General features: G+C 49.1%; 1 protein-coding gene across 6 annotated transcripts; it reads right to left on the reverse strand.

Annotated features, from left to right (window-relative positions):
- Positions 1-178: 178 nt before the first annotated feature.
- Positions 179-14,750, reverse strand: EPHB6 (EPH receptor B6). 6 transcript variants are annotated; one of them, XM_031455515.2, is made up of 19 exons: positions 14,595-14,749; positions 9,061-9,239; positions 7,845-7,902; positions 7,346-7,544; positions 6,999-7,063; positions 5,963-6,716; positions 5,130-5,285; positions 4,481-4,819; positions 4,253-4,377; positions 3,897-4,059; positions 3,561-3,675; positions 3,307-3,359; positions 2,993-3,112; positions 2,627-2,874; positions 1,966-2,139; positions 1,324-1,473; positions 875-1,068; positions 596-751; positions 179-481 (listed from the first exon to the last, which is right to left on the reverse strand). In XM_031455515.2, exons 4-19 carry the CDS (start codon positions 7,443-7,445, stop codon positions 373-375), a joined length of 3,021 nt encoding a protein of 1,006 aa, XP_031311375.1. In that variant the 5' UTR covers positions 7,446-7,544; positions 7,845-7,902; positions 9,061-9,239; positions 14,595-14,749; the 3' UTR covers positions 179-372. The 6 variants fall into 6 exon arrangements, with proteins under 6 accessions (XP_031311375.1, XP_031311376.1, XP_064343351.1 ...); XM_031455516.2 differs by having other exon boundaries at positions 7,780-7,902; XM_064487281.1 differs by having other exon boundaries at positions 1,966-2,136; positions 7,346-7,902; positions 14,595-14,750.
- Between the last annotated feature and the right edge of the window lie 10,597 nt (positions 14,751-25,347).

A 25,347-nucleotide genomic window follows, 5' to 3' on the forward strand; every position in this document is an offset into this window, starting at 1 on the left:
GAGGAGGCTGTGGAAAGGGGTGTGAATGAGGGCACAGGTACTGCTTTGGGGGGAGGCCACCTCCTCCCTTCCAATAAAGTCATTTCCTGCTCATTGCTCTGTGTCTCTGGTGCAGCCTGCAAGGCAGTGTGGTCTCCCGGTCCCACCCCTCTGCTCCAGGCCTCATCACACCTCCAACTTGCAAATCCCTTCTTTCCCTTTAATGCGGGGAGGTCGGTGGAGGGGTGAGGAATGAGGCATCTGAAGGGTTGGCGTGGTGGGCGCCTCTCAGAGGCCAAGGTGGAGCCTGGCTCACGTCGCCAATGTCCCTCCTTGGACTGGCGTCCAGGACTAGGGCAGCGGCACCGTCCGTTCACAGCTTCCTGCCCGGACTCAGACCTCCACGGAGCCCGGTGGCCTCAGGTGCTGCTTTAAGAGCTGGATGTGGTAGAGCAGCTTCTTCTGGTGACCGGCCAGGGTGATGCCCAGGGCCGGCAGGTCTCTGGCAGGAGCAGAGGGGGAGGAGTGGATCAACTTGGGGCCAGCCTCTCCAATATCCCAGGCAAGACCCCTGGCCTGGGACCTAGGCTCCCCCACCCCCGTGCTCCCTGCTTACTCCAGACTGAGCTGAGCCACATCATTGAAGGTGCAGAGGCCACATTTGGAGAAGTTGTCCTGGTAGCACTCCAGGCCGATGGCTGAGAGCCAGGCCTGTGGGGAATCCAGAGAGGGGAAGTCCAGGGCCACGGGGTTCAGAAGGGCCTGGGAGGGTCTGAGGGGGGGAGGGGCAGGCAGGTCAAAGTCCGCTCTTCATCCTAGCCCCCTCTCCTCAGTTTCTTTTTGGTTTGTATCTCCCCTCCCGAGCTTTTCCAGGCTCTAGCCCCAAGCTCCAGACCTGTCCCCGGGGCTCCCGCCAGCCTGCAGAGTGTCTGGCTTGCGAATCATCTTGTCAAATGCAGCCACCAGCTGGTCAAAGTGAGGTCGCTGGGTACGATCCTTCTGCCAAGTGTCCAGCATCAGCAGATGTAGTCCAGGCGGGCAGCCAGGAGGTGGGGGCAATCGGAACTCCTGCTCTATTGCATTTAGTACCTGGGAGTCAGAGGAAGAATATGGTACTTGGAGGCTATTGCTGGCAGAAAGGAATGTAGTGTTAGGTAAGGAGGTGGCCTGGGATCAGGTGGAGCATGAGGCTGGAGTGGGGAAGGAACTTAAAAATATGGAAAAGGAGACCCACGAGATTGTAGAACGTGAATGTATTATAGGATGGGGGTCTTAGAAAGTGTGAGGCTGGTGGGTTGGGGGGATGGCAGTGGGGAATCTGCGATGTCTGGGTCAAGAGCTCACCTCCTGGTCACTCATGTCCCAGTAGGGCCGTTCTCCATAACTCATCACTTCCCACATTACTATCCCAAAGCTCCAGACGTCACTGGATATTGTGTGTTTCCCGTGTGCAATGACCTCTGGGGCTGCCCAGCGCAGCATGCAACTTGGGCCCTGAGGGGAGGTTGCAAGTAACAACAGCAGTCATCATGGCAGCGGCCATATTTATTGAGCAGATACTACCTGCTCAGATGTGTCACGGACTTCACATCCCATAAGGCACCTCGTTTAATCGCATAACCCAGTAGGGGAGATGGCACCACCTCCGTTTTACAGATGCAGAGGCTGAGGCACACAGAAATACAAACTTGTGCAACGTCACAGAGCTTGAGGGTGGCATGTTCGTTCACAGTTGGTATCCAGCTGCCCTGACTCTAGAGTCAGACATTAGGGAAGGACAGGAGGTGGTTCTAGGAGGTCTGCCGCCCTCTTGGTCCCAGTGTCCCCGGTCCTGGAAATCCCTCCACGCCCCCTCCCTCCATCACACAGAAAAGCTCTGTCCCTTCAGACACTAAGGGACGGCACCTGTGGAATCCGCCCACCCCAGGTTGAAGCTCATCCTCTGGCACCCCTGAGGGATACGGAGCCCTAGGGCTGTGTTCTCACCTGAGGCCTGTGGCCAAGACGAGCCACTTTGCACACCAGGTGGCTGTTCACCAGCACGCTGTGGGCAGAGAGCGCGCGGTGGACGAAGGCGAAGCTGGACAGATACTGCATGGCCGAGGCCACACCCCGCTGCATGGCCACCAGCTGCAGGCTGCTGAACTGGCCCTCCCGCTGCTGAGGGACGGGGGTAGAGGTCAGCAAAAGGTGGGGAAGAGGTCAGCCAAGGACGGGAAGAGGTCAGCCAAGGATGGGAAGAGGTCAGCCAAGGACGGGAAGAGGTCAGCCAAGGACGGGAAGAGGTCAGCCAAGGGGGGAGAGGTCAGCCAAGGGGAGGAAGAGATCAGCCAAGGGGGGAGAGGTCAGCCAAGGGGAGGAAGAGGTCAGCCAAGGGGGGGAGGAGGTCAGCCAAAGTGCGGAAGAGGTCAGCCAAGAGGGGGGACCTCAACATCGCAGAGCAGACACTGGCACCAGACAGCAAGGGGATCTGGGAATCAGATAGTCTGAGAATGAAGGATGGAGACCCCAGAGGTGGGGCAGGAGGGAGCAAAGGCATAGAGCTCTGTCTCCAGGACTGCTGAGAACTGCCCACTTCCCACTTTTCTGGACCCAAGCCCCGCGCCCCGCCGGCCCCCACCCTGCCTCACCCTCAGGCCAGACTGACCCTAAGGAAGCTGTCCAGGGGGCCCAGCTCCATGAGTTCAGTCAGCACCATGAGGGGCCGGCTCTTGGTGACCACGCCCTCCAGCCGCAGGATGTTGGGGTGCTGGAACTGGCCCAGCACTGCAGCCTGGCCTAGGAAGGTCATCTGCAGACTCTCGGCACCTCCGGTCCACAGGGCCTGGATGGCCACAGCCTGCTCCCGCCGTCCCCGAGGCTGCAGGCGGCCCCGGCGCACCTCCCCGAAGGAGCCTGGGAGAGCAGGTGTGGGCTGGGGGGTGTCCAGGAAGGTCCCAAGGTGGGTATCCTGCTCCTTCTAGAAGGTATCCTGCTGGGGCCCCTTCCACGCCCTCCCTCTGCCCCGCGGTACCTGCCCCAATGACCTCCTCGATCCTGATGTACGTGGGATCGACCTCCCGTGCAAATTCTCGGAGGGCCTGGCAGGGGTCCTCGTACGTGGAGGGGTCGATGTAGTACTTCCCCCCAAGCCCTGCAGGCGTGCGGGGCACAGCGTGAGGGTGCGGTGCAGGCCAGGCTGCCCCCACACCCGACATGCTCTCTCACTTCCAATGATGGTGCCAAGGAGCTGCTCTCAACCCTGGGAAGCCCAGCTGTGCCATGTGCTCCCGGCCCCATCTCCCAGCTTTCTGTCTGTGCGCCCCCAATTCCCAGAGCCACCCCCACCTGGGCTGCTGTACTGCTGCAGCTGCTCCATGTAGCCAGTTCCACGCCGCTTCCTAAGGGACAAACCAGAGTCCTGGGATGACCCTCCCACTTCCTCCCCTGTCTGCCCCCGAGGAGGCCAACGTCCATCCTGCCAGGGATCAATGGCATGCGGGGCTGGGCCCAGGGGCAGGGGCTGGGTGGTGGAGAAGGGCCTTCCTGGGGGTTTCTGCAGGGGCTTTGGGGCTGCTGGGCCATGGCATGGAGGGGCTCACCTCTGGAAGATGAGGGCCAGCACAGTGATGGCTGCCAGCAGAAGAAAGGCCAGCGCCCCCAGGATAGACCCGATCACCAAGGAGAGTCTCTCAGGAAGCTGCGTGGACAGCTCACCTGGAGAACCAGCGGCCCAGAGTCACAGGTGTGCACAGTCCCACACGTCAGTGCACCCACACACCCTCCCACGCCCCCTCCCTATGCTGACCCTAAGATCAGCGGGCAGTCACTCTCCTAGTCTGGAGGGTTTGGGGTGAAGGTTCAAGGCCTGGGTGGTCCCTGGACCCCTCCTCACCATCTTACTGGGCCACCCCCTCCCCATCCAGGCCTCCTCTCACCTTGAGGCAGTGTCTGAAAATAGACCTTGCCCCCGTAGGGGCCGTGGCCTGCGGCAGTCCGAGCCCGCACCTGGAAGCCATAGATGTGGCCGGGGCTCAGCTGGGTCACGGTGGCTGTGTTGGTCTCGCTGGTCAGGGTGAAGGAGTGGGCTTCATCTTCTGCCTGGGGGTGACAGCTACTCCCTGTTGGCCATGGTGGCCCCTCTTACCCCTGCTCCTCCCCAAGGTCCCCCCACGCCCCTGCTGCAGGGCTCCTAGGCCCCTCTCCCGGCCCCCTACCTCCAGCGCCACTGTGGGGCGCTGCTAGCTCCCACCAGCGCTGCGGGGTGCCCATTCCCCTCGCCTCCCCTGCCCACCTGGTCATAATAGCGGAGCTGATAGTCCAGGATGTTGCCGTTGGTCTGGTCAGGCTGCGGCCAGGACACGGTGATGCTGTTGGAGGCCCGGCTCACCTGGTGCACCGCAGGAACTGCGGAGGGAACTGGCGCGGGGCGTTAGTCGGGATTTCCGGGGGGGCTGGAGAGCGGAAGTGGGGAGGAGGTCCGGAAGAGGTGAGGGGAAGCCTGGGACGGGGTAAGGCTCACCTGCGTGGCTGGTGCTGACGTTGACGGCTGCAGCCTGGGGTGGGTCGGGGCTGAGCTCTGACACCCCGTTGACAGCCTGCACCTCCAAGACGTAGGGCACGTGTGCCCGGAGCCCCCCGACTAGCACGCGGCTCTCCGTCAGGCCCCTCTGGCGGGGGTCGAAATGCACCTCATCCGGGCAGCGGCGACAAGCGCCTGCGCCTCCCGCGCCGCACTCCTTGCACACGACGTTGAAGAGCAGGTCCCCTCGGCCCCCCAGCTCCTGCGGCAGGCGCCAGTGCAGCATGAGCGCAGAGCCCTGCACCTCGAACCACAGCTCCTGGGGGGCGGACGGAGGGCCTGGGGAGGGCCCGAGGGAGGAAGTTGTAGGTGTGGGGATGATGGGGAAAGGAAGGAGGCAGGAGAGGGTGGATGGCTCAGCGGGGAGGAGACAGCGGGAAAGCCCGAGGAGGCAGGTGGGAGGAGAGAGGAACGGGGTGGGCCAGGTGGGGGTGGGATCAGAGAAAGAGCACCGGGATAGGAAAACCAAGACACAGGAGAAAGAAATCACTGCAAATGCAAACCAGCTGCACCGTGTTGCCCTCAGGCTCCCCCTCTCCTGGTCCCACCCCCATCCCCATGTCCAACCCTGGATAGGTGGGGAACTCACCAGTGCAGGGGGCCTCTGGGGGGTCAGAACTGGCCCGGTAGAAGCCCTCCAGGCAGGGGCAAACCGCGGCTGCAGGGTCGGGGGCGTGGCTGCGGGCAGGGCACGGTGAGCAGGGGGCATCTCCAGCCCAGGCCTTGTAGGACCCCTGGGGGCAGGCTAGGGGGCAGAGGAGGGTAGAGGCCTCAGGTCCCCTCTGTCCATCACCTCCTGTGACCCCCACACCTGCACACAGGCATCCTCACAGCCTCCGTTCCTTTCTTCCTGAGATCTACTCCTCACCCCCTCTTCCCTCCTTCCCTCCCTCAGGCAGAGCTTGCTTCTGCCATTTTGCTAGGGTGGAATTATAATTCCATTGATGAAAAAGTGAGGTGTGGTGGAGGCTACAGGGAGGACAAGCACCAGATGTAGGTGCCTGGCTTTGATTGTATAACCTCCCTCTGCAGCAGAATCATTCTGCTTCGCTGTATACATGTCTTCCACCTGCCTCCTGGTCATCTGGCCCTGGGATATCCGTCCACGTGGACAAAGGACTCCCATCCCAAGATAGCCCAGGAGTTTAATTCTTTTCATCCCATTCCTTCTCCAGCCTGCAGCCTCAGAATCCCCAGCAATTGCTGTGGGAGCCTCCAGAAGGTTATAGAAGTGTCAGAGGAGTGGCTAACGGCAATCTATGTGCTTTAGGAAATAAATCTGGAGAAAACAATGATCCTTTCCTAAAAGAGTTTATTCCTGACCTTTTGGGGACAGAATGAAGTCTGGGTCGTTCAGAAGAGGAGCCCAAAGGTGGAGGCAGGTGGGGGATCTCGGGCAAGTGCAAGGGAGTGGGATCTCACCTTGGCAGGCCTTGTCTCCGCGCGCAGGCTGGTGCCCAGGCTGGCAGCGGCAGCCCCCGACGGCTACCATCCACTTGCCCTCCCCGTTGCAGTGCAGCCTGGGGGGACTGCCCCCTGCCTGGCCCCCTCCTCCATCCTCCTCTGGTTCTGCATGAGCCACACAGGTGCCCATGGCGGCCACCAGGGAGGCGCCCCCGGCCCCACTGGCCTGCGTCTCGGGAAAGGCGGCGAAGGCGCGGAGCACGGAGGGGCAGGCGTAGAAGAAGAGCTTGACCGCCACGAGGGCCAGGCAGGCCCCGGTGTCCTGGAAGGCCACGTAGAAGCCGCGCTGGGTCAGGGGCCCGAAGCTCCGCTCCTTGACGTTCAGCTGCAGCCCGGCCCGCTGCCCCGCCCCACGTGGGCCCACGGCCCACGCCGAGGAGGCGGGGAAGCTCTCATCCGCCGCGATCGTGTCCACCTTGGTCCAGCGTTTGAGGTGCCAGGCGGAAATGCCGTCGGCGCTGTCAGGCTCCTCGGCCTGGCGGTAATAAAGCGTGAAGGTCTCCCGGCAGGTGCCCCCGGCCACGCCCAGGCTGGAGCACGCCCGCACGGAGAAGTGGAGTCGGATGTGTGCCCTCTGGGCCCCTCGCCGCTCCACAAAGTGGGTCTGCAGCCAGTTGTCCTGCCCGGGGCCTGCAGGGGCCCCAGCCACGTGGCATGCCTCGAAGGTCCGGGTCAGGCGTCGCTGGTCGTCCAGGACACTCACCTCGTCCCACTGCAGGGAGGATCAGAGATGGCATTATCTGCTCTGGGCTGGGAGGGTGAAGGGAAGTGGGGGTGTTTCTCTTCTAGTGAGACTTAAAATTGATGACAGGCGAAGCAGGTAAGGCCACCCGGAAGTCTTGTTTCTCTGGAGGGAAGATGTCTTATCCCATCAATCTCTACCCAGTGCTTCCTTCTCAAATGCAACGTTCTCCTAAGACAACGCTCTCAAGAGCAAGCAGGGTGGGGGAAGAGGGGAAGGGTAGGGGGCTCAGAAGGAAAGAGTGACACTCACCCCACCTGGCGGGTAAGTGAGCCAGCCAATCTCAGATGTCTCTCCAGTGGTGTCCAGCAATACCTCTGTCCAGAGATAAGAGGCGCTCAGTGACCAGGCCTTCAGCCCCCACGACAAACCCCACCCCACTCCCATTAGGAAAAGAAAGCATTTCCCTCCCAGCTTCATTTAACTGATTTGCAGGAGCACAGCTGTCTGTCAGGAACCTGTCGCTGAAACCCTACCCATTCCTTTCCCACTTTGGGTATCTTCACTGTTTCCTGCCTTTTCTGAATCTTTTCCCATTTCTCACCTATGCTGGGTCTCTACTGGCAGGTGGGGGTTCTCCGGTCTCCCCTCCCTCTTACCTTCCAGAGCCAGGACTGAGGACACCAGCACCAGGGCCCACAGGCCGCCCACCATGCCCGCCACTCTGCTCCCTGACTGGGCAGCCCCCTCAGCAGCCATCAGGCATCTTCAGGGCTCCCACCATTGCCCTGGCCACTGCCCAGCTCCCAGGTGGGGCTGCTGCTTTGCCAGACTGGGGTCTGCAGCCAAGCTTGCTTCCTAGGGAGACACAAAGGACCAGAAGAGGCCGCTGGGAGGTAACTGCATTGCTTCATATATGGCCCAGCCTCCAAAATCTGGCCCTGTATCTCCCCCTGTATCTCTCAAACTGCCCCAGCACCAACCATGGGTGAGGGCCAGCAGAAAGCTGACTCCTGATCTCTGTCAAGCCCACCATCGTGGAGGGCTGTGGGCCCGGTCGGCGCTTCCTGCCTACTCTCCGCAGGTGACCCACCTCTGAGCATCTGTTTCTCACGGCCTTCACACTTAGAGCAGAGGGCAGTTCTGGGCCAGTCTTACCCTTTTCTTCTGGAAAGAGCTAATCAAGTTCTTTCTCTTCATTTACTCTCTCTTCTCCCTACAGTCACCCGGTATTGAAATGAAAGTCAGAATTTTTTTTTCATTAAAAGCAGACAAGTTAGAAGCTACTCCTTCCCTGGGGACACACGGTCTCCCCTCCCCATCACCTCCCAACCCCCATCAGGCTTGGACCCTCTAGACATTTCAGAGAGGCAGTGAAGCGAGAGGGACCACAGAAGGAGAGCTGTGGGGTATGGTGGGAGGGAGGGGGCAAGAACAGACGCACAAAGGAACACAGGCGGAAAGATTCCGTCTGAAAAAGGAGCAAGGATAGAGAAGAGATGGAGCTCTGCGGGTCTGGCATAGCTACATTTTGTGAACAAAGGTCCTCTCTCCACAAGGGGCACGTTTTTTCTCTGGCTTACAGAAAAATAAACTTATGTCTTGTATGTGAAAAGATGCTTCCTCCTCTGCTCACAATGAAAGGCACGCATGTTGAAACAACAGTGACATGTCATTTTGTCCTGAGATTAACAACGCACTGGGTTGGAGAAGGTATGAGAAATAGGCTCTCTAAGAGTCACTGTGCTTTCGAGTTCAAATTGGTGAATCCTCTTAGAAGGACAGTTGGCAATGTCTATCTTCACCTCTGAGAATTTGTCCTTGATGGATCATATACTTGGATTCTTTCGCATGGATGTTCAAACAAGAATATTTATTGCAGAATTGTTTGCAAGGGAAAAGGCTGTAAAGTAACTGTTCAGCAAGGGGAAGGTGGTTAAAAAATTATGGCACAACTTAAAGAGGAATAAGGGCTAATGTTTATGTGCTGATATGAAAATAACTCCAAGTAAAAGTACACTGTCCTTTGCAGAGCCGTGTACAGTATGCTCCCTACTGGGAACTCACTAAGGACCGTACATATACGTGTTATGTAAATAGGATCTTCATGAAGGGTAGACACAAGCTGGGGAGAAAGGTGGAGGAAGAGGACTGGGGCTAGCACAAGGGAGAAGTGCTCTCACTATATGCTCTTTAATTTTTATATTTTAAAAATCTTGCCTCTATATTATTTTTTAAATTAAATCACTAAAATTTCACTTAAATCAGTCAATAATAACTGTTTAGTAAATGAATCCAGATAGTGTTCATGCCCTCAAAATGACATCTCGGGACTATGTGATAAGCTACCCCTTGATACAAAACATTCCCCAACCTTTAGAAGCAGAGCACCGCAGCTCACAAGCATGGGACCAGGAGGCACGGCTGCTCCCAGGGTCAAGGTGAAGACGAACAGGGCTGCTTGTTAGTCTAAGATTAGTGGTGAGCGAGCTGTCTCCTCATGACTGAATCTCAGAAATCTGGAAGTTGCATGGTCAAGAGCAGTAGATTTTCCTGTTGGGTTGAAAGACACGAGACTAAGAGTGGGAAAAAAAAAACTTGGAAGTTGGAACTTAAAAATTACACTGTATACAATGAAGCTGAAACCAAACCATTAAACTATATTTAACTTTGCTAAATATGAAAATCATGATTTGATGTCTACTACATTTTCTGGTAATGCCGGCTGTACTGTAAGATAAAGGCTTCAGCATTCTCTCCATGTGGTTATCATGAAAAGACACCGTTTCGACGTCCGTGTGGGCTGCTGTGTAGGGGATGTCTGCCAACTAGCCACTGAAATTTACCTTTCATGCCTCTAGAGCCTGATTTGTGGAATAGAGAATTCAACTTATAGCGTGTGGAGGCAAGTAAGGAGAATTTCCAAATCATCACGTTGTACCCCTTAAACTTACACAATATCATATGTCAATTGTATCTCAATACAGCTGGGGAAAAAAAGAAGCATTTCTACATGGGAAATTATTCATAAGAAACAGAGGTTCTTTGCAAATACTGTCCCAAATTCTACTAGAACCATTCACAGATTAAATAAATGTTTCAAAGAAGAATGAGGAGACAGTGAAGTCAAAAGCATGGCCCCAACAACAATGGCTGTTTAGGAAATATCCTGAAGTAATTCACGTTGTAGGTGGACCCCCCACCCCCCAGACTCTCAGTGGCTCAGTTTGGAGACATGCTTCTACACCAAAGCAGACCAGCTTCTGGCCAGAGTCACAGGGTCTTATCAAGAACCAAAAATGCCCGCAAAACATCTTTAAACAATGAAGCCTATTATACCATTTGCCCAGCAGATATTCTTTAGAATAGCCTCTTTCAGTCAGAACATGGATGGATTCTGGAATCTGTACAAAGAAGAAACTCTAAGTCGTATGTCTTCCTAAACTTCTAACTAGATGAATAATCCTGGAGAAGGAATGAGGAACACCGTGGAAAAATCTCAGTGAATTTTTTTGAGAGACAGCGAATCATGAGAGAAAAAGATGCACTGCAGATCACATCGGCTGTGCAATATGGAACATTCTAGAAGATGAAGGCAAAGCATATGCTTTGATGACCCACGCTACAAGTAACATGGTGGCTCGCGGCTACCCCAGGGCGTGCATGAACATCCTTAGTGTGCATCTAGAGGACAACATGAAGCTGGCCTCTCTCCAGAAGCTCCAGAAAGGAGCCAAAGCAATTCTAAAACATGCTAAGCCACTCAGCTTCTGTTGTCAGGAGGAATCAAGTAGAAAGTGATAAAATAGAGACATTGCATGTGGATTGCCAGGAGTAATTTTTTGAAATTTTACTAAGGGCAAAGATACTCATTGAAGAGGTTAGAGGGTCTTCAAGTATCCAGACGTGTACTTCTGCTGTTTGATGAGAACCTCTTATAGATTTGGATCCAGAAGACTGAAGGTTATAAACATATTTCTTCAGAAAAAAAAAAGTGTTGCTGAGTAAGACTACGAAGTTAGGTCAGTTCTTGCGTATCAAACAAACCAGATAAATCCAAGTCTTTATTTTTTAATGTATAAAAAGAAACTGAGTGTATGTCTGTGGCAAGGACAAAAACAAGGATATAAGGAAATTTTATTAAGATATGGAAGAAATTGCTGTCAATTAATTCCTACCCCTGCAGGTTCTTTTGAGAGAAGATTCAAAGGCAGAAATGTAAGTGACAAGAACACGCAGCTCCATCGTATGCCTGGACTACAAAACAAGCAGGACTTAGAACTTGATTTTCAAAGGTGCCTTCAATGGCTGAGGACTAGGACATCTTTCCGCATTTGGTCCAGGAGTCTGCCCTGGGAGCAACCAGTCACATCTCTGCCGCCACTCAGAGGGGGACCAACCTCTGTAGGGCGAGGCCCCTCATCCTCCTCCCTGAGGCCTGCTGGAGAGTCCTCTCTTCTCCAGCTCATGAAAGGAATCCGTCAGGGTTTAGAAATCCTCTAACCTATGAAAAAGTAGAAAACTTATCTCCATCAGGAAAACATTCACATTTCAGATGTGTATATGGTTTTAAAAATATAAGACACCAGCAGCAGCAGAAATGTGGATGTAAAATCAGAGCTCAGAAAATGAGACTGATTAGAGAAAGTTTCATGTGATAAAAATTGCATTCTATCACTAGCTTTTTTTTTTTCAGCCCCTTTTCTGGCTTTATCATTTTATATTTTTTTGATACAGTAGAGACACTACACCTGCAAGCTTGCTACATTTCTTTAGTTTACAAAAATATGACAGTTTCGTGGGTATAAGGATTGTATTTTGTTTTCACAAACTGGCAAAGATTAAAGATGTGTAGAATCTAAGCTTATAAATCATAGCTTATGAGTCCTGGTAGCTATAAAAATGAAAGCTTTAAAAATAAATGAGTAAATCTGTAAGAATTTTAAAAGTTAACAGGGCTCAAATTAAAATGCTAAATATGATAATTTATGAGCAAACCAAGCTGACTTAATATAATTTATGCACCTCGTCCACAAAGTGAATTTTTTAAACATTAAAAAATATAAGCCAAATAAGCTTGGAGGAAAGTATGTAAAAAGATATATTGGGCTATGAAGCTAAAACCTGTAGTGGGTAGAGCTGGAGCATGCAGGAGTTATTAACTTTGTCTTATACAAATTTGAATTTTTTTATGTTATAATGAGCATATCTTATTGTTATAATTAAGACAAAATCTCATTATTAAAATCTAAACAGAAAAAGGAAAATGTAAAACCTAGACTAGCATAGCATGGGTACATTTTATCCCTCCCCTCTTTGCCCCCAAATATTTAGAAATTTTCATCTATAAGAAGAAAGGAGAGATATCGAGGCAGTAGGAGCTGGAAATGAATGAGTGAAATAATGTCAACAGTAAAAGCAAAATACCCTTTATCTCTGGGCATTCTTTAAGCGTCTCTCCTAAGAAGTTCAGCCCCTGAGAACTGTCCCACTAATGACATCATGCTTCTCTTACGAGCTGTCAAGCAAAGGCCTGCAACTCCACAAGGAAAGAGGGGAACAGAGGAGGCTGTACACTTGAAACACACGTGAGGCATCGCTGCAAAGGGAGCTCAGATGGGGAGGCAGAGCAGCCCGCGGGGGCCAGCAGGGCCAAGGACGCTCCCAAGGGCAAAGGGGTCGATGGTTTTAAATGTCTCATGTGCCTGGTGTGGTTGCTGAGCTGGTCCTCACACCTGTTAGCCACAGGGTCAGCGTGGGAGGGGTCAGCACATAGGCCCTGACCTCCGTCCTGTTCTGCAGCTGTTAAACGCCCAGGAAATTCCAGTATAATCCTTGCTCAGCTGAATGCTACCCTTTAATCTCTACCTTGGATACAGTCTCAGTAGCTCTCTCTTCACCCTCTGGCCACCCACCTTAAAAAGGATCCCACTGGCCTTTAAGGAGAGCAGCCAGCAGACAGTGAGGAGGTGGTTTTCTTCTGGTGCTTCTAGCCCCAGCTGTCCTGGCTGCAGAAGCCAATTTGTGGATCACCTAGCTGAGGACAGCCCTGTGTCCCTGGAGGCCTCCAGCCCCTGAGCATGTCCCCCAGAGCACGCAGATGCAGACAAATGCGCCTCTCACTCCCCGGCTGGCTGTGGAGCTGGGGGAGGCTTTTAAGATGCAGGCAGTGTCTGGATCTAGCCAGACAACCACTTAGAATGAGCCACTCTGGCTGTGCACAGATAGGGGACAAGTGCGGCTGTGGAAGAGGGCACAAGGGAGGGGGCTGGGGCAGTTGAAACATATGCAGGAGAGATGAGGAAGTGGCAGATTGTGGAAAAGCCCATGAGTGCCAACCCATGCCCATGAGAGCGAGTGTGAGAGTGTGTAAGGGAGTGTGACGAGGTGAGGTGGGTGTGGGGCAGGAGAGTGCGTGCTGGGCTGTGTGTGTGTGTGTGTGTGTGACAGCATGCACATTAGCACAGATCCGACGTGGTCCTCATGCTGGTGGCAGACGCCTGTGAGTCCTTCTCCCTCACCCTGGTCTGCCCCTACTCCACCCCCAGTCAGGCTGTAAGCTGCTCTCTGCCCTGGGAGTTGCTTCTGCAGAAACACATGGGAGGGGGAGGTAAGCCGGGAAGTAGAGACTGGGAAACCTCAGGCGCAAATCCCCCCAAACGCCACCGTCCCCCTCCTACCTAGTGAGGAATGTGGTTGGGACACGGGGTCTAGGGTCCGGCTCAGGAGATGGGGATGAGCTGGAGAGCAGCTGGCCCTGCTCAGTGGAGGAATGGTCTGGCCCTTCCCACACTGAGCACATCGCCGCCTGTTGCTCCCCAGCATTCTGATGACAGAGTGGCCACAGCCAGCCATCTTCCTGCACCCTGAATGAACCAATAGACTCTAAAGGAGTCCTGTTCCCTAGGCCACTAGGTAGGTACATAGGAGCCCTCACGCTAATCTTCCTGCTACAGAAAAGGTCCAGTGCCCTGAAAGATCCCTCTGAACAGCACCTGGCAAGTCTCAATGCCCCAGTGCCCACCACTTGGGCAGTTTCCGTGGACTGCCAAAGTCCCACATCTCCTTTCCCACCGAACCAGCATCTCCCTGTCTACAGCCTGAGTCAAGCTCCCAGGCGGGCAGAGGGCCTGGGGTTAACTGATTGGGAACAGGCCCAGCCGCTTCTCTCCATGGGCACTGCCAGGGACATTACAACATCGGCTATGCTGGGCCTGTGCCAGTTCCCCCAGGGATGGGAGGAGAGACGGTGCCAGACAGCCAAGATTGGTGGGTGGGGGTGTCGGGCAGGCAGGGCCAAGCACCCAGATGTAACGAGAGGGGGTGGAGCTGGGGCAGCAGCAAGCAGTAGACTTTGGTTGCAAGTTGGGGGTCATGGCTGGGGAGCAGGAACCAAGCCTTCGCTCCACTCCAGGTGTGGTGATGGAGGTGGGGGAGAGGACAGGCTGCGGGGAACTGGGGGCAGGTGTGCCATCAACCTCCTTGCTCCTCCCAGCTCCACCGGGATTGGAGAGATGCCACTGGAGTCAGAGGGGTGGGCAATCCTCTTCAGAAGGCTTGGAGACCAGCCTCTGCGAGGACCCCCTAGATCAGGACTCCCTGTATCAGAGCCAACGGAGTATCTCTGAAAACACAGTGGGGGATCGCAGCAGCAGGACAATCGGGGTGTCACGGATGACTGGTCAGAGGCGGGGGCGGATGGGAGCCAGGATGGCCTGTTCCGCATCCATCACGAACCCTGCTCTCGCCTTGGGGAGGGATAGATACTAAGCACTCTGCTAGGAGGACTCCCCGGATTTGCAGAGGCCCTGTCTGGCGGGCCCTTCCACTTCTGCAGACCTTAATCCCTCTGTCCCCAGGCGCGCCGGTCCCCGACCCCCAAACACCGCCTGCGACCCCAGGGCTCACCTTGGCGCCGGCCGCAGGCTCCGCAGGTCTGCGCTCCCCGAGGCCCCGCGCTGGAGCTGCGGCTCCCGGCGCTCGCGCAGCGCCGCCCGCGTCTCCGCTGGGGTGCGGGAGCCCCCCTCCCCGCGGCCCGGGCCCGCGCGGCGCCGCGGGTCTCAGGGGTTGGGGCGGCCGGGGGGCGGTGGCGGACGCCAGGGGCTGCTCGGGAGGCGGGGCGCTGGGGGGTCGCGCGGGGTCCGCGTCGCGCTCGCCGTCGCCGTGCTGGGTCGCGGGTCCCGCCGGCCGCCGCTGTGTTCGGGAGCAGCGGCTGGAGCGAGCTCAGCCCGGCCCGCCCCCTCCGCGTCCCTCCCAGCCCGGCCCGCCCCTCTCCGGCCCCTTCGGCCGCCCTCCCTCTCCCCTCTTCCGGGGAGCCGAGCCCGCCCTCCCGGCCTCGGCGGCGAGTGCGCGGCGCTCGCTCCGCGGCCCCGGCGCGCGGGGGAGAGCGGGGTGGCGGCGCGGGGCTCGCCCGGGGCCCGCCTGGGAGCGGGGCCGGGGGACGTGGGCGCGGAGGGTGGCACGCGTGCGGGGCCCGGGGTTAGGCGGCCCACCGGGCGCCTGGGAGCGGCGTTGAAAGCCCCCTGGGCGGGCGCGGGCTCCCGCCCCCGGAGAACAGCGCGACTGGCCCGAGGGCTGGTGCCCAGCGCAGGGCAGCCGCGCGCCCTCGCCTCCCTTGCCTTTCTGCTTCAACTCTAGGAACTAAACCTACTGTTTTAGTTCCTACTCAGATTTGAACTGGGTGGGCGTGAGCTGAGAAAAAGAGGAGAAGAGGGTGGAGGGAAAGACAAACTGAGAAATCTGGAGGGTGCGGGGGTGGGGTGGGGGTGGATCGGCAGTCAGGGTATGAAAGTGGCTCCGATCTAGCCTTAAACTTCTCCGCGTTTGTGACCCTAGGTCTTGCTCAGCGGCAGGGCTTCTGACTCCATGCTCCCTCCCTCCTTCCACCCCAAAGGGCTTGGGAGGCTGGGTCTGAAAGGGGAAGTTCTGAGGTCGGTGCCAGGCGCTGACGCTGCAGGGCAAGTCACTGCACCTCTGGGCGCCCCCTCCCTTACCCGCTCCCCAGAGAGAACCACCCCACACGTTTGAGAGGCGGTGGAAAATACTCGCAGCGGGTGCCTGGAAGGGTTCAGGAACGGAGGGGCGCCGCCACAAAAGCGTTTCCGCCTACCCGGTAGCCTCCTCTCACACCCAGTAGGGGTCTATTGTTCGGGTCCTTACAGCGAAGTGTTGCTACCACCTGCTGCCGCTTTTCCAGGAACGCAGGCATCTGGGGGAATCTGACCTCTCCCCCCGCCACCCCCCACCTCCATATCACCCAGTCCTAGGTTATTCTCCTACGTTCTTCATTTATTCAAAACATCTTTATTAAAGCACTAGCCGCAAGTGGGCTGGTCAAAACTGGTACTTAAGAAGCATTCAGAAACCAAGGGAAATTGTGAAAGCGATCTGTGAGCCAACAAGCGCAGCAACTAGAACGGTGAAACTCACTAGGAGGCACCTGGGAGAAACAAACTGGCTTTAATGAATCGGTGGAATGAGTGATCGAAAGAAAGATAAAGGCCACTGAACTAGTCCCTGCTGGGCAAGGGGGTCGTTCACTCTCAGTATCTGAGTCAATTAATAAACCTAATGATGTTGAGGGACTCTGCATGAGGGACATTCAAATAATAAGTCCACTGGCACTGGTGAGTTTGTGTCTTCCCTTTGCCCTGAAACCCAGTGGTAGAGAATTGCCATCACTTCGAAATCCGTTCTCTCCAAGGCCTTGAAAGACTTTTGTGAAGAAACCTGACTTTATATTATATGCACTATTACATAACTCATGATCCTAGATATAGTAACAATTTGACTGATTGTCAGAGAGCTATGGGTATATTGGAAACTTTTCAAAAAAGCATATAATTAAATTAGGTTAAAAAAAGGAAGTATCAATCAAACCAAAAACAGAGAAGTTACTTGATAAAACCCAGAAATTCCAGTGGTAACTTACATCATGTATTGACATTATAGTAAAACATTCCTTTCTATTGTCTGATGTATCACATTGTTTACACTGCTCATGAGGTGCCTAGAATATGAAATCAAGTTTTTGTTGTTTGAGGCTTATGTAATTAGTTATTTTTCTTTTGTTCATAAAATTTGAGAGGCATCCAGTGTTCAAAGAAAGCATCATTGTACCCTGGAGGCAAAGGGGCTTAAATTTGTGATTACAATTGGCCCTGTGTTATAATCTCCTATGTGTTATTAAATGAAATTTTAAAAGCAGGTGGAAAGCGCAGAATGCATTGTTAAGTTATGCTGCCATCTGCAGCTATTACAAAGCAAAGGAATAAATTCCTTTTCAAAGCTGGACATAAATCCTTTCCATAATTTGTTCAGTGCTTGATCATGAGGGGCTTAGAAGTATTTTAGAATAAGTGAATAACAAGTAACAGTATTTAAGTTTGTTCTGTGCTGAAGGGCAGGACTTAATGAAGTCTGTGACTCACAGAATTCATTATCTTGGGACGCAGGCATCTACAATGTGAATCTGGAGCCAAAAGAAGGTCCTGAGGAGAAAACTCCAGCTGGTCTGGGATGGCTTTTTGATTAGTTCTGCCTTTTTTTTTTTTCCCCCTGTTTTTGCCTCCTTCTTGGGTTTTTCTCTCTCCAACATCTATCACTCCCCAAGGATGTGCAATTTTCTCCTTTCTTATTTCCCTTTAGAACAGCTAATGCAAGCTGATGTTATTATAAACAAGAGCTTTATAAGTAATTTCAGTGATAAGAGTTCTAGTTAAAAAAAAAAAAAAAAAGCAATGAAGGAACTTGCTGAGCCCCCAGATCTCTTATTCCAAGACATTACTTACAGTTCCCGATGCACAACTTCACAGGGTCTCAGGCACTTCTCTGAACTGTCTCCACGCCCCGTGGCCTCTACAGGCAGTCTTCCCCAAAGCTGGAGTCTGTTCTCCAGACATTTCACCCAAATAAAAGTGTCAAATGCCCAATTTATGCAACTAAACTTTTTGGTTTTTCAGTTGAAGTATAGTTGATTTATAATGTTGTGTTAGTTTCTGGTATATAGCATAGTGATTCAGCTATACATTTACATGCTCTTTTTCATGTTCTTTTTCTTTATAGGTTATTTATTACAAGCTATTGAATATAGTTCCCTGTGCGATACAGTAGGACCTTGTTGTCTGTCTATTTTGTGATTTTTTTTTTTTTTCTGTTTAGTAACTTCTAGAGCAAACCTGCAGCGCTGGTCTGTTTGCAACCAATTTGTGCACCAGCGGTGATTGGTTACCTAAATTGATTGATAACCTGAATTCAGTGTGAGTGGTCCTCAACGTTTACCCATCAGAGTCTTACATTTGGGCATTACTTTAACCAAGCATTAATAAAAAGATGTTCAGAGGTATTAGAGAACAGACAGAAAGAGAAAGGGTCTCCTCTCCTAATAGGATGCTTAATCCATTAGAGATTAATGTCCGTTGCGTGTAAGGGAAAAGTTGTAATGATACAGCAGTGCTTTAGACAAATCGAGGAATCCAGGGATGCTATGATAGCCTCAGATCAATGAGACTTGGGATTCTGCCCCTCCATCTTTAGGGTGAGGACTTGTTCTCAGCATGTCAGCCAGAGCGCCAGTTATAATGTCTATTAGTTTCAGCCAAGAGAAAGAAGATGGACACAGAAGAAAGGGCATAGCTTTAGCTGTGTTAGCACTCTCTAAAGAACCTTTCTGGGCACTCCACCCAGTGACTTCTCCTTATATATTGTTGGCCAAGACTGTGTCACCTGAGCACCCCTACATGCAAGGGGCTGTGTATTGCATGTGCACCAAATAGAAATAAAGTTCTGCTAGTGAGAGGGGAGAGGAGAAAGAATGTTTGGCAAGCAACCAGCAGCCTCCAACACAAGTGAGCCTAGATGCTCACAATTACCCATGTTTTCCGCCATCAGTGAGGATGGAGGCTTTCCACAGCACATCCTTGCACCCTACCCCCACCATCATCTTTAATACATATTTTTAATGTTCAAAGATGATTCTGAGGAAGTTAATGGAGTGAATAGAAATGCTCAGAGCCTCCTCTTGCTAGAATAACTATGACACTATCTCAGAAGAAAAATTCTCTGCAGTTACTCATATAAACAATAAGAGTTGAAAGAATTCTAGATTTCAGTAAGAATGTGGGCAGTCCCCATGTGCAGGACAGGATTGACAAGCGCGCCTCACCGCTCTGCCCCTTCCCTTGTGTGTGCTGTGTCTCTCCTCCCTTTGGGTCTAGGAGATGAGACAATCTGCAGCATGTAGCGGATGGTCCATGGTCCACTCTACCAGTCAAATGCAGTCTTGTCCTCTAGCTCTGGTCCCAGACAGTCTTCTCTGACAGTTGCTGCAAGATCTGCCTTTAGCTGTAGATGAGGCTGGAGCATTTCCTGGATCTCAGGGTGCTGGATGTTCCTTTGTCATTGACGACAGATCTCTCTCTCTCCATGCATATGGGATTCTGGGAATCTATCCTGTCAGACCTTTAAGCACCAGTAACAAAGGGAGCAAGTCAGTAGTAAGAATGAGTAAACTTGAGATCTTTTAAAAATCTGAGGCCAAATGAAAAAGGAGTAACAGTGCAAGTGTTTAAAGAAAAAGTTTTCACCTTGTATTCTTAGTGAGTTAAAAACAGATACGGAAACTATTTTAAAGGTTGGGATGAAAAGAAGGTAGGGGGAAAAAAAAAAGGAAAAGCACAATAACCAAAATAAAATCTCAGTCATGCAAAAAGGAAAAAAGTGACTTAAAACTCCAGGAAACACAACCCATTGAAATATAACAGGAACCTGGGAAGATATTCAACGTGAGACATAAATAGATTATTTTTTAAATAACAGAGAAGGTGAAATGTCTGGAAAATACAACAGGGGAGTCTAACCTTAAAATGACAATAATTCCGGAATGAGAAGACAGATCAAATATACAAGAGGGAAAAAAAAAACCAAAGACAAAATTAATGAAATTTATTTTAGTATACGGCACATATTAAGTACTTAACAAATATTTATCAAATAGTTGAATTACCTTAAAAAAGTCACGAGATTGAACATTTAGAGATTTTGCCATCTTCTAAGCAAAAGTGATAAGTAGAAATCAATGCCAAGATATATTCTGATATTCTAGTAAAAAATTTCCCATCAGTACCTTATAAATTTACACACACACATACACCATACATACACAGAGAGTTTACTTATAACAAGAGTCAAAGTCAAGATATGTTCATATTTCTTCTCTGGACCACTGATTAATGAGAAGGTCGTAGAGTAATACCCATGGAGTGTTCAGAAGAAAGGATGAAACACTATTGATCAGCCTCTAAAAAGGCATTTCCAACTCTTCTTCTTAGCGATGTGAAATGTTGAGGCTGAAAACCTTAAATAATTGCCCTGCTAGTCTTTCTTACAGTTCTGAGCAGATACTCAGACCGAATTCTGGTTCATGAGAAGAAAATAGAATTCTGCTAGGGGCACTTCTGAGAGAGCTTTTGGGTTTGGGATAAAAAGACACAGATATGGCTGATGTGGCCCTTTCTCCTTGGTCTCGCTTTGAAATCATCCCTCGGTTGTACCGGTTTCCTATCAAATGCCACAAAAATCTTAGCTGAAAACAACACAAAGGCGTTATTTTACAGTTCTGGAGGTCAGACATCTGAAATAGGTCTAAATGGGCTTAAAAAAAAAAAATCAAGATGTAGGCAGGTCTGTGTTCCTTCTAGAGGAGCTGGGGAGAATGTTTCCTTGATTTTTCTAGTGTGATGTCTAGAGGCCACTGTGTTACTTCACTCATAATCTTCTCTGTCTTTAGCGCCAGCAGTGATGGGCTGAGTCCTTCTCATGCTGACTCTCTTCTGTCTCTCTCTTCTACTTATAAGGACTGGTGTGATTATATTGGATCTACCCAGATAATCCAGGATAATTTTCTCCATTTAAAGGCCAGGTAATCAGCAAACTTAATTCTACCTGTAACCTTAATTTCTGGTTGCCATGTACACTCATAAAACAGATTCCAAGGACTGGGATGTGGATATCTTTGGGGACCATTATTCTGCCTACCACAGACATGATGGCTGGAACTGCAGCAACCATATTGGCAGCTGAGCCAAAGCCAGCAACCACATAAACTTCCTGTTGCCTGAGAAAAATAAACACCTGTAACTGTGATTTTTTTTTTTTTTGTTATCTGCAGCTTCATACTTCTCTATTGAATATAGACTCAAATATTAAATCCCTAGCCAAGGGCTTATTCTTTTCAAAAGGCAAGATAAGGTCATCCTCAGATCTGCAAATTCTTAGAACATTTACCGCTCAAGTCTGTTTGCCAGCAAGACACACTGCAAACGTACTCTGAACAATTAAGAGATGAATAAGCAATTGTATTCTTCATTAGGGAAGTTGTGATTGAGAAAAAGGGGTTATAATCACTGAAACTATCTAAAATTGTAGGATAAGTAAAATATAAAACAAAAAGGAACCTGCAAATCAGTAAGCAATAAAAAGAGGAAAATTAAGTAATTGAGAGTAATTATGGGAACAATGTAAATATAAAAAAAGGTTTTTTGAAAGGAGATTTTAAACTCCAGATTAGCATAATGCAAAGTATGAAAGGGAAATAACAAAGATGGGGCTGTCATGAGTGTTAACTTCCCTGACATCATCAAAGGAAGTCAACAGTTATTGTTGGCATAATTAGATAAAAGGAATTTTAATGTTGTAAGATAATCATGTAAGATTATCTTTAAAATAGGGTGTTAACCTTACAAATCATAGATAAAAGCAAATGCATATAGTTTCTCCATGCAAAGGGAAAATATGTAAAAGGTAATAAGGAAGCATTAAAATATAGGAAACATAATTGAAGTGACAGATGTCAAACCAAGTACAATGTCCTAATAAGCATAATATTCTAGAACAATTTCTACGGTAAGTCAGTGAAATAAGCACATTGTGAAATTTCTGCATGTAGCATGTAACAAAAGTCTCTTTCACATTTTGTAATATACGTAAATGAGTTGTTGTCCTTTGCACCTCTAGAAATGTTTATATGATGGAGACGGTATTTGGGGCGCATGTAACCCTTTAATTTCTCAAATAAAAATGGAACCATCAGTAACAGTACAAAATAATAGTGTCAAATTAAATATATAATTTTGAAATATTTAGACCATGGAGTCTAAATACATACACTCTCTCTCTCTCTCTCTCTCTCTCTCACACACACACACACACAGAAGAACACTGTGATCCTTCCCATTTCCCACGTCTCCAACCCATACCTCTCTTTCTACGCACCTTCACAACGGAAGGAGAGATGCAAAATGATATTGACTTGTCAACAAAATGGATTAGGCTCTTACAGGCAATAATTTCAAAGCTTCATCTGAGTCTTTGTGTCGCTAAAGCAGCAATCATGAAAAATGATAAAACTTAGAAATGAGCTCACTTCTTATTTATTATAAACCCAAGAGGATGCAATGGGAAAGTGAGAGATGATTTTAAAAAATCATGGGATAGTCATATTCAAATTCAACAAAAATATAGGCTTCAAGACTTTAATCATTTTAAATGAAAACATGAAATTGTTTATTTCCATACTGGAAAACAGAGTACATTTCTTAACTGGATCACATTCATTCATTTCATGCAAAATAGATGAGTGAGGTAGAGACATCTGACAGATAATGGAAAATGCTAAATGAAACTAGTGTAAATTACAGAAATTTCCCATGTTAACTCTCATTAAATACATACCGACAACACCAACATCCCCTTTCTTCCTGCCCACAAATTTTTTAGTTACCTAAAAGGAGCTTTTCTAACACTGCCCTTAGTAATAGCGTAATTACTAATTTTATTACGGGCAAGGTGGGTTTTACTGATTGTTAGATAATTAGGTTCTTCCTCATAATTTTGTTCTGTGCTTTTTATGAGAACTAATGTTTGGTCTTGTGAGGTATGCTTTTCTGAATCACCACTACCTGTTGGATACTAGGAGGGAAAAAATGGCATATTTATGACTCACGTTTGTTGCAAGATGAAGAAGTAGAGTGGATTTAGTGCTGCCCTGTATTATTCTGCTGGAGACCCCAGAGTAAATAACTCACAATCTCTTCTAGAAGAGATTTTAGATGCCAGATTAATCTAATGCAGTATGTCTGAGAGGAACAGAAAAATGAGACAGCAATCCCACATTCCTTGAAAACAAAGGCAATACTTAACTGTTGCTCAAACGAATCTTTCTACTTAGAGGGATTTCCCCCTCTTCTGTCATCTAGTTAACTCTTATTCATTCTTAAAATCTCAGCTCACAGCCCAGAAATAAACCCTCACCTATATGGTCAATTGATTTTTGAGAAGTGTGCCAAGGCCACTGAATGAGGAAAGGACAACCTTTTCAACAAATGGTCTTGGGAAAATGGGATATCTTCATGTGAAAGACTGAAGTTGGACCGTTATCTTACACTAGATACAAAAATTGGCTCAAAATAGATCAAAGAACTAAACTGAAGAGCTAAAACTTTGAAGAAGGCTTTTTAGAAGAAAACATTGGGGAGGATTTTTGAGACGTTGGATTTGGCAGTGTCTCATGGGCATGATGACAGAAGCCCAGGCACACACACGTAAAAGATAAACTGGACTTCATCCATATTAAGAACTTTTGTACATCAACGGATAACATCAAGAAACCAAAATGACCATGTAAAGAATGGGAGACGATATTTGCAAATTATATATCTGATAGTGTTTAATATCCCAAATATATAAAGGTCTAAAACTCAACAACGTAAAACCAACAGCCCAATTCAAAAATGGGCAAGGGACTTGATAGACAGTTATCTGAAGAAGATACACAGATGTCCAATAAGCACATGAAAAGACACTTAACAGCATTTGCCATTAGGGAAATGCAAATCAAAACCACAATGAGATACCACCTCACACTAAGATGGCTAGAATTAAAAAAATGGAAAACAACAGGTGTTGGTGAGGATGTGGACAAATTAGACCTCTTGTGTATTTCTAGGGGGAATGTCAAATGCTGAAGCAGCTGTGGAAAAGAGTTTGATGGTTTTCTAAAAAGTTACACATAGAACTACCACATGACCCAGCAATTTCACTCCTAGGTATGTATCCAGAAGGATTGAAAGCAGGGACTAGAACACATGTTTGTACACTGATGTTCATAGCAGCGTTATTCACAATAGCCAAAAGGTGGGACTAATCCAAGTGTCCATCAACAGATGAACAGATAAACAAAAGGTGGTATAAACATATAATGAAATATTATTCAGCCAGGAAAAGGAATGGCATTTTGGTATATGCTACATGGATGGACCTTGAAAATATTATGCTAAGTGAAATAAGCTAGATATAGAAGGACAAATGTTGTATAATTCTGGCTCTATGAGGTATCTAGAAAAGGCAAATTCTTAAGGCCAGAATATAGAATAGAGGCTGCCAGGGGTTGGGGGGAGGGAAGGAGAATTATTGTTTAATGGGTATAGAGTTTTTATTGGGGAAGATGAAAAAGTTTTGGGTATAGATAGTGGTGATGGTTACACAGCACTATGAATGTATTTAATGCCACTGAATTGTGGTTAAAATGATAAATGTGAAGTTATGTATATTTTATCACAATAAAAAACTCTCAGCTCACGGATGGCTGTTTCAGGGAAAACAACTGAAATCCTATTGTACTCACTCCCAGAAGACTCTGCTTTTCCTTCTTTGTATTTATCCTAGTTTGTAAATGTGTATTTTGTGTGTGTGTGTGTGTGTGTGATTTTTGAGGAATGTCTTTCTCGTCCCCAGAACTGTGTGATCCATAATGATTCCAGTGTCAGGTTTGCTTACATATCACCCAACAGTGTCCAGCCCACTCAAATAATTTGGCATAAAAAGCTTCCAGTATTAAGGAAGAAAACTAAAGTACAATCTTGAGAACCACATGCCTTGTAATTATCTGAATCTTTCCTAGCCATGACATTTATAGAGCTGACTAATTTTAATAGTTCACTGAAAAATATAATTTAGCAAATGTGTGGCATGACTAGGCCACACACAAACACAGATGGAGAAACAAGTCTAATTATTCTATTGTTACATCACGTAATTATCCACAATCGAATTATAGACTAGAAGGAGTGATTATTCCTAATGGTCTCTGAGAGCCATCATTTCCTTTCATCTGAATTTGGTAGAGGCTGATTAGGAAGAGGTATGGCAACATGTTCTGATTTTTAGGTAATTCACCTGACAACTGATAATCATGGTAAGTAAACAAAGTTTCCCATGAGAATCTACGTATCTCGTAACGGGCTGCAAAGAAATGAACAGAGTGGGAAGTATTATGGATTTTTATATCCAATAATTCACGATAACGTTTCAGCAATTGTTAATAGTTCAAGGGATGAACAACCAAAAAGTGAGGTTTTTCTTTTTCTTTTCTCAAGTTTAAAATTTTAGAAGAGCTTCTTCGGTGAACACTTTTGATTCTGAATACCTGGCAGAATATTGACAAAATTTATCCTGTAAGCATATTGACGAAACAATTCTCCTTCCAGACAAACGTTTTTCTTTCTTTCTTCTTGTTTTTTTAGTGGTAATGATAGTGGTGGGAAGATAGTGGACTCAATGCTACTTAAAATGGAAAAATTGTACGGTTGACATTAATTACATTGAA

This window comes from Camelus dromedarius, chromosome 7 (genome assembly GCF_036321535.1).
Source record: "Camelus dromedarius isolate mCamDro1 chromosome 7, mCamDro1.pat, whole genome shotgun sequence".
Lineage (NCBI taxonomy): Eukaryota > Metazoa > Chordata > Mammalia > Artiodactyla > Camelidae > Camelus > Camelus dromedarius.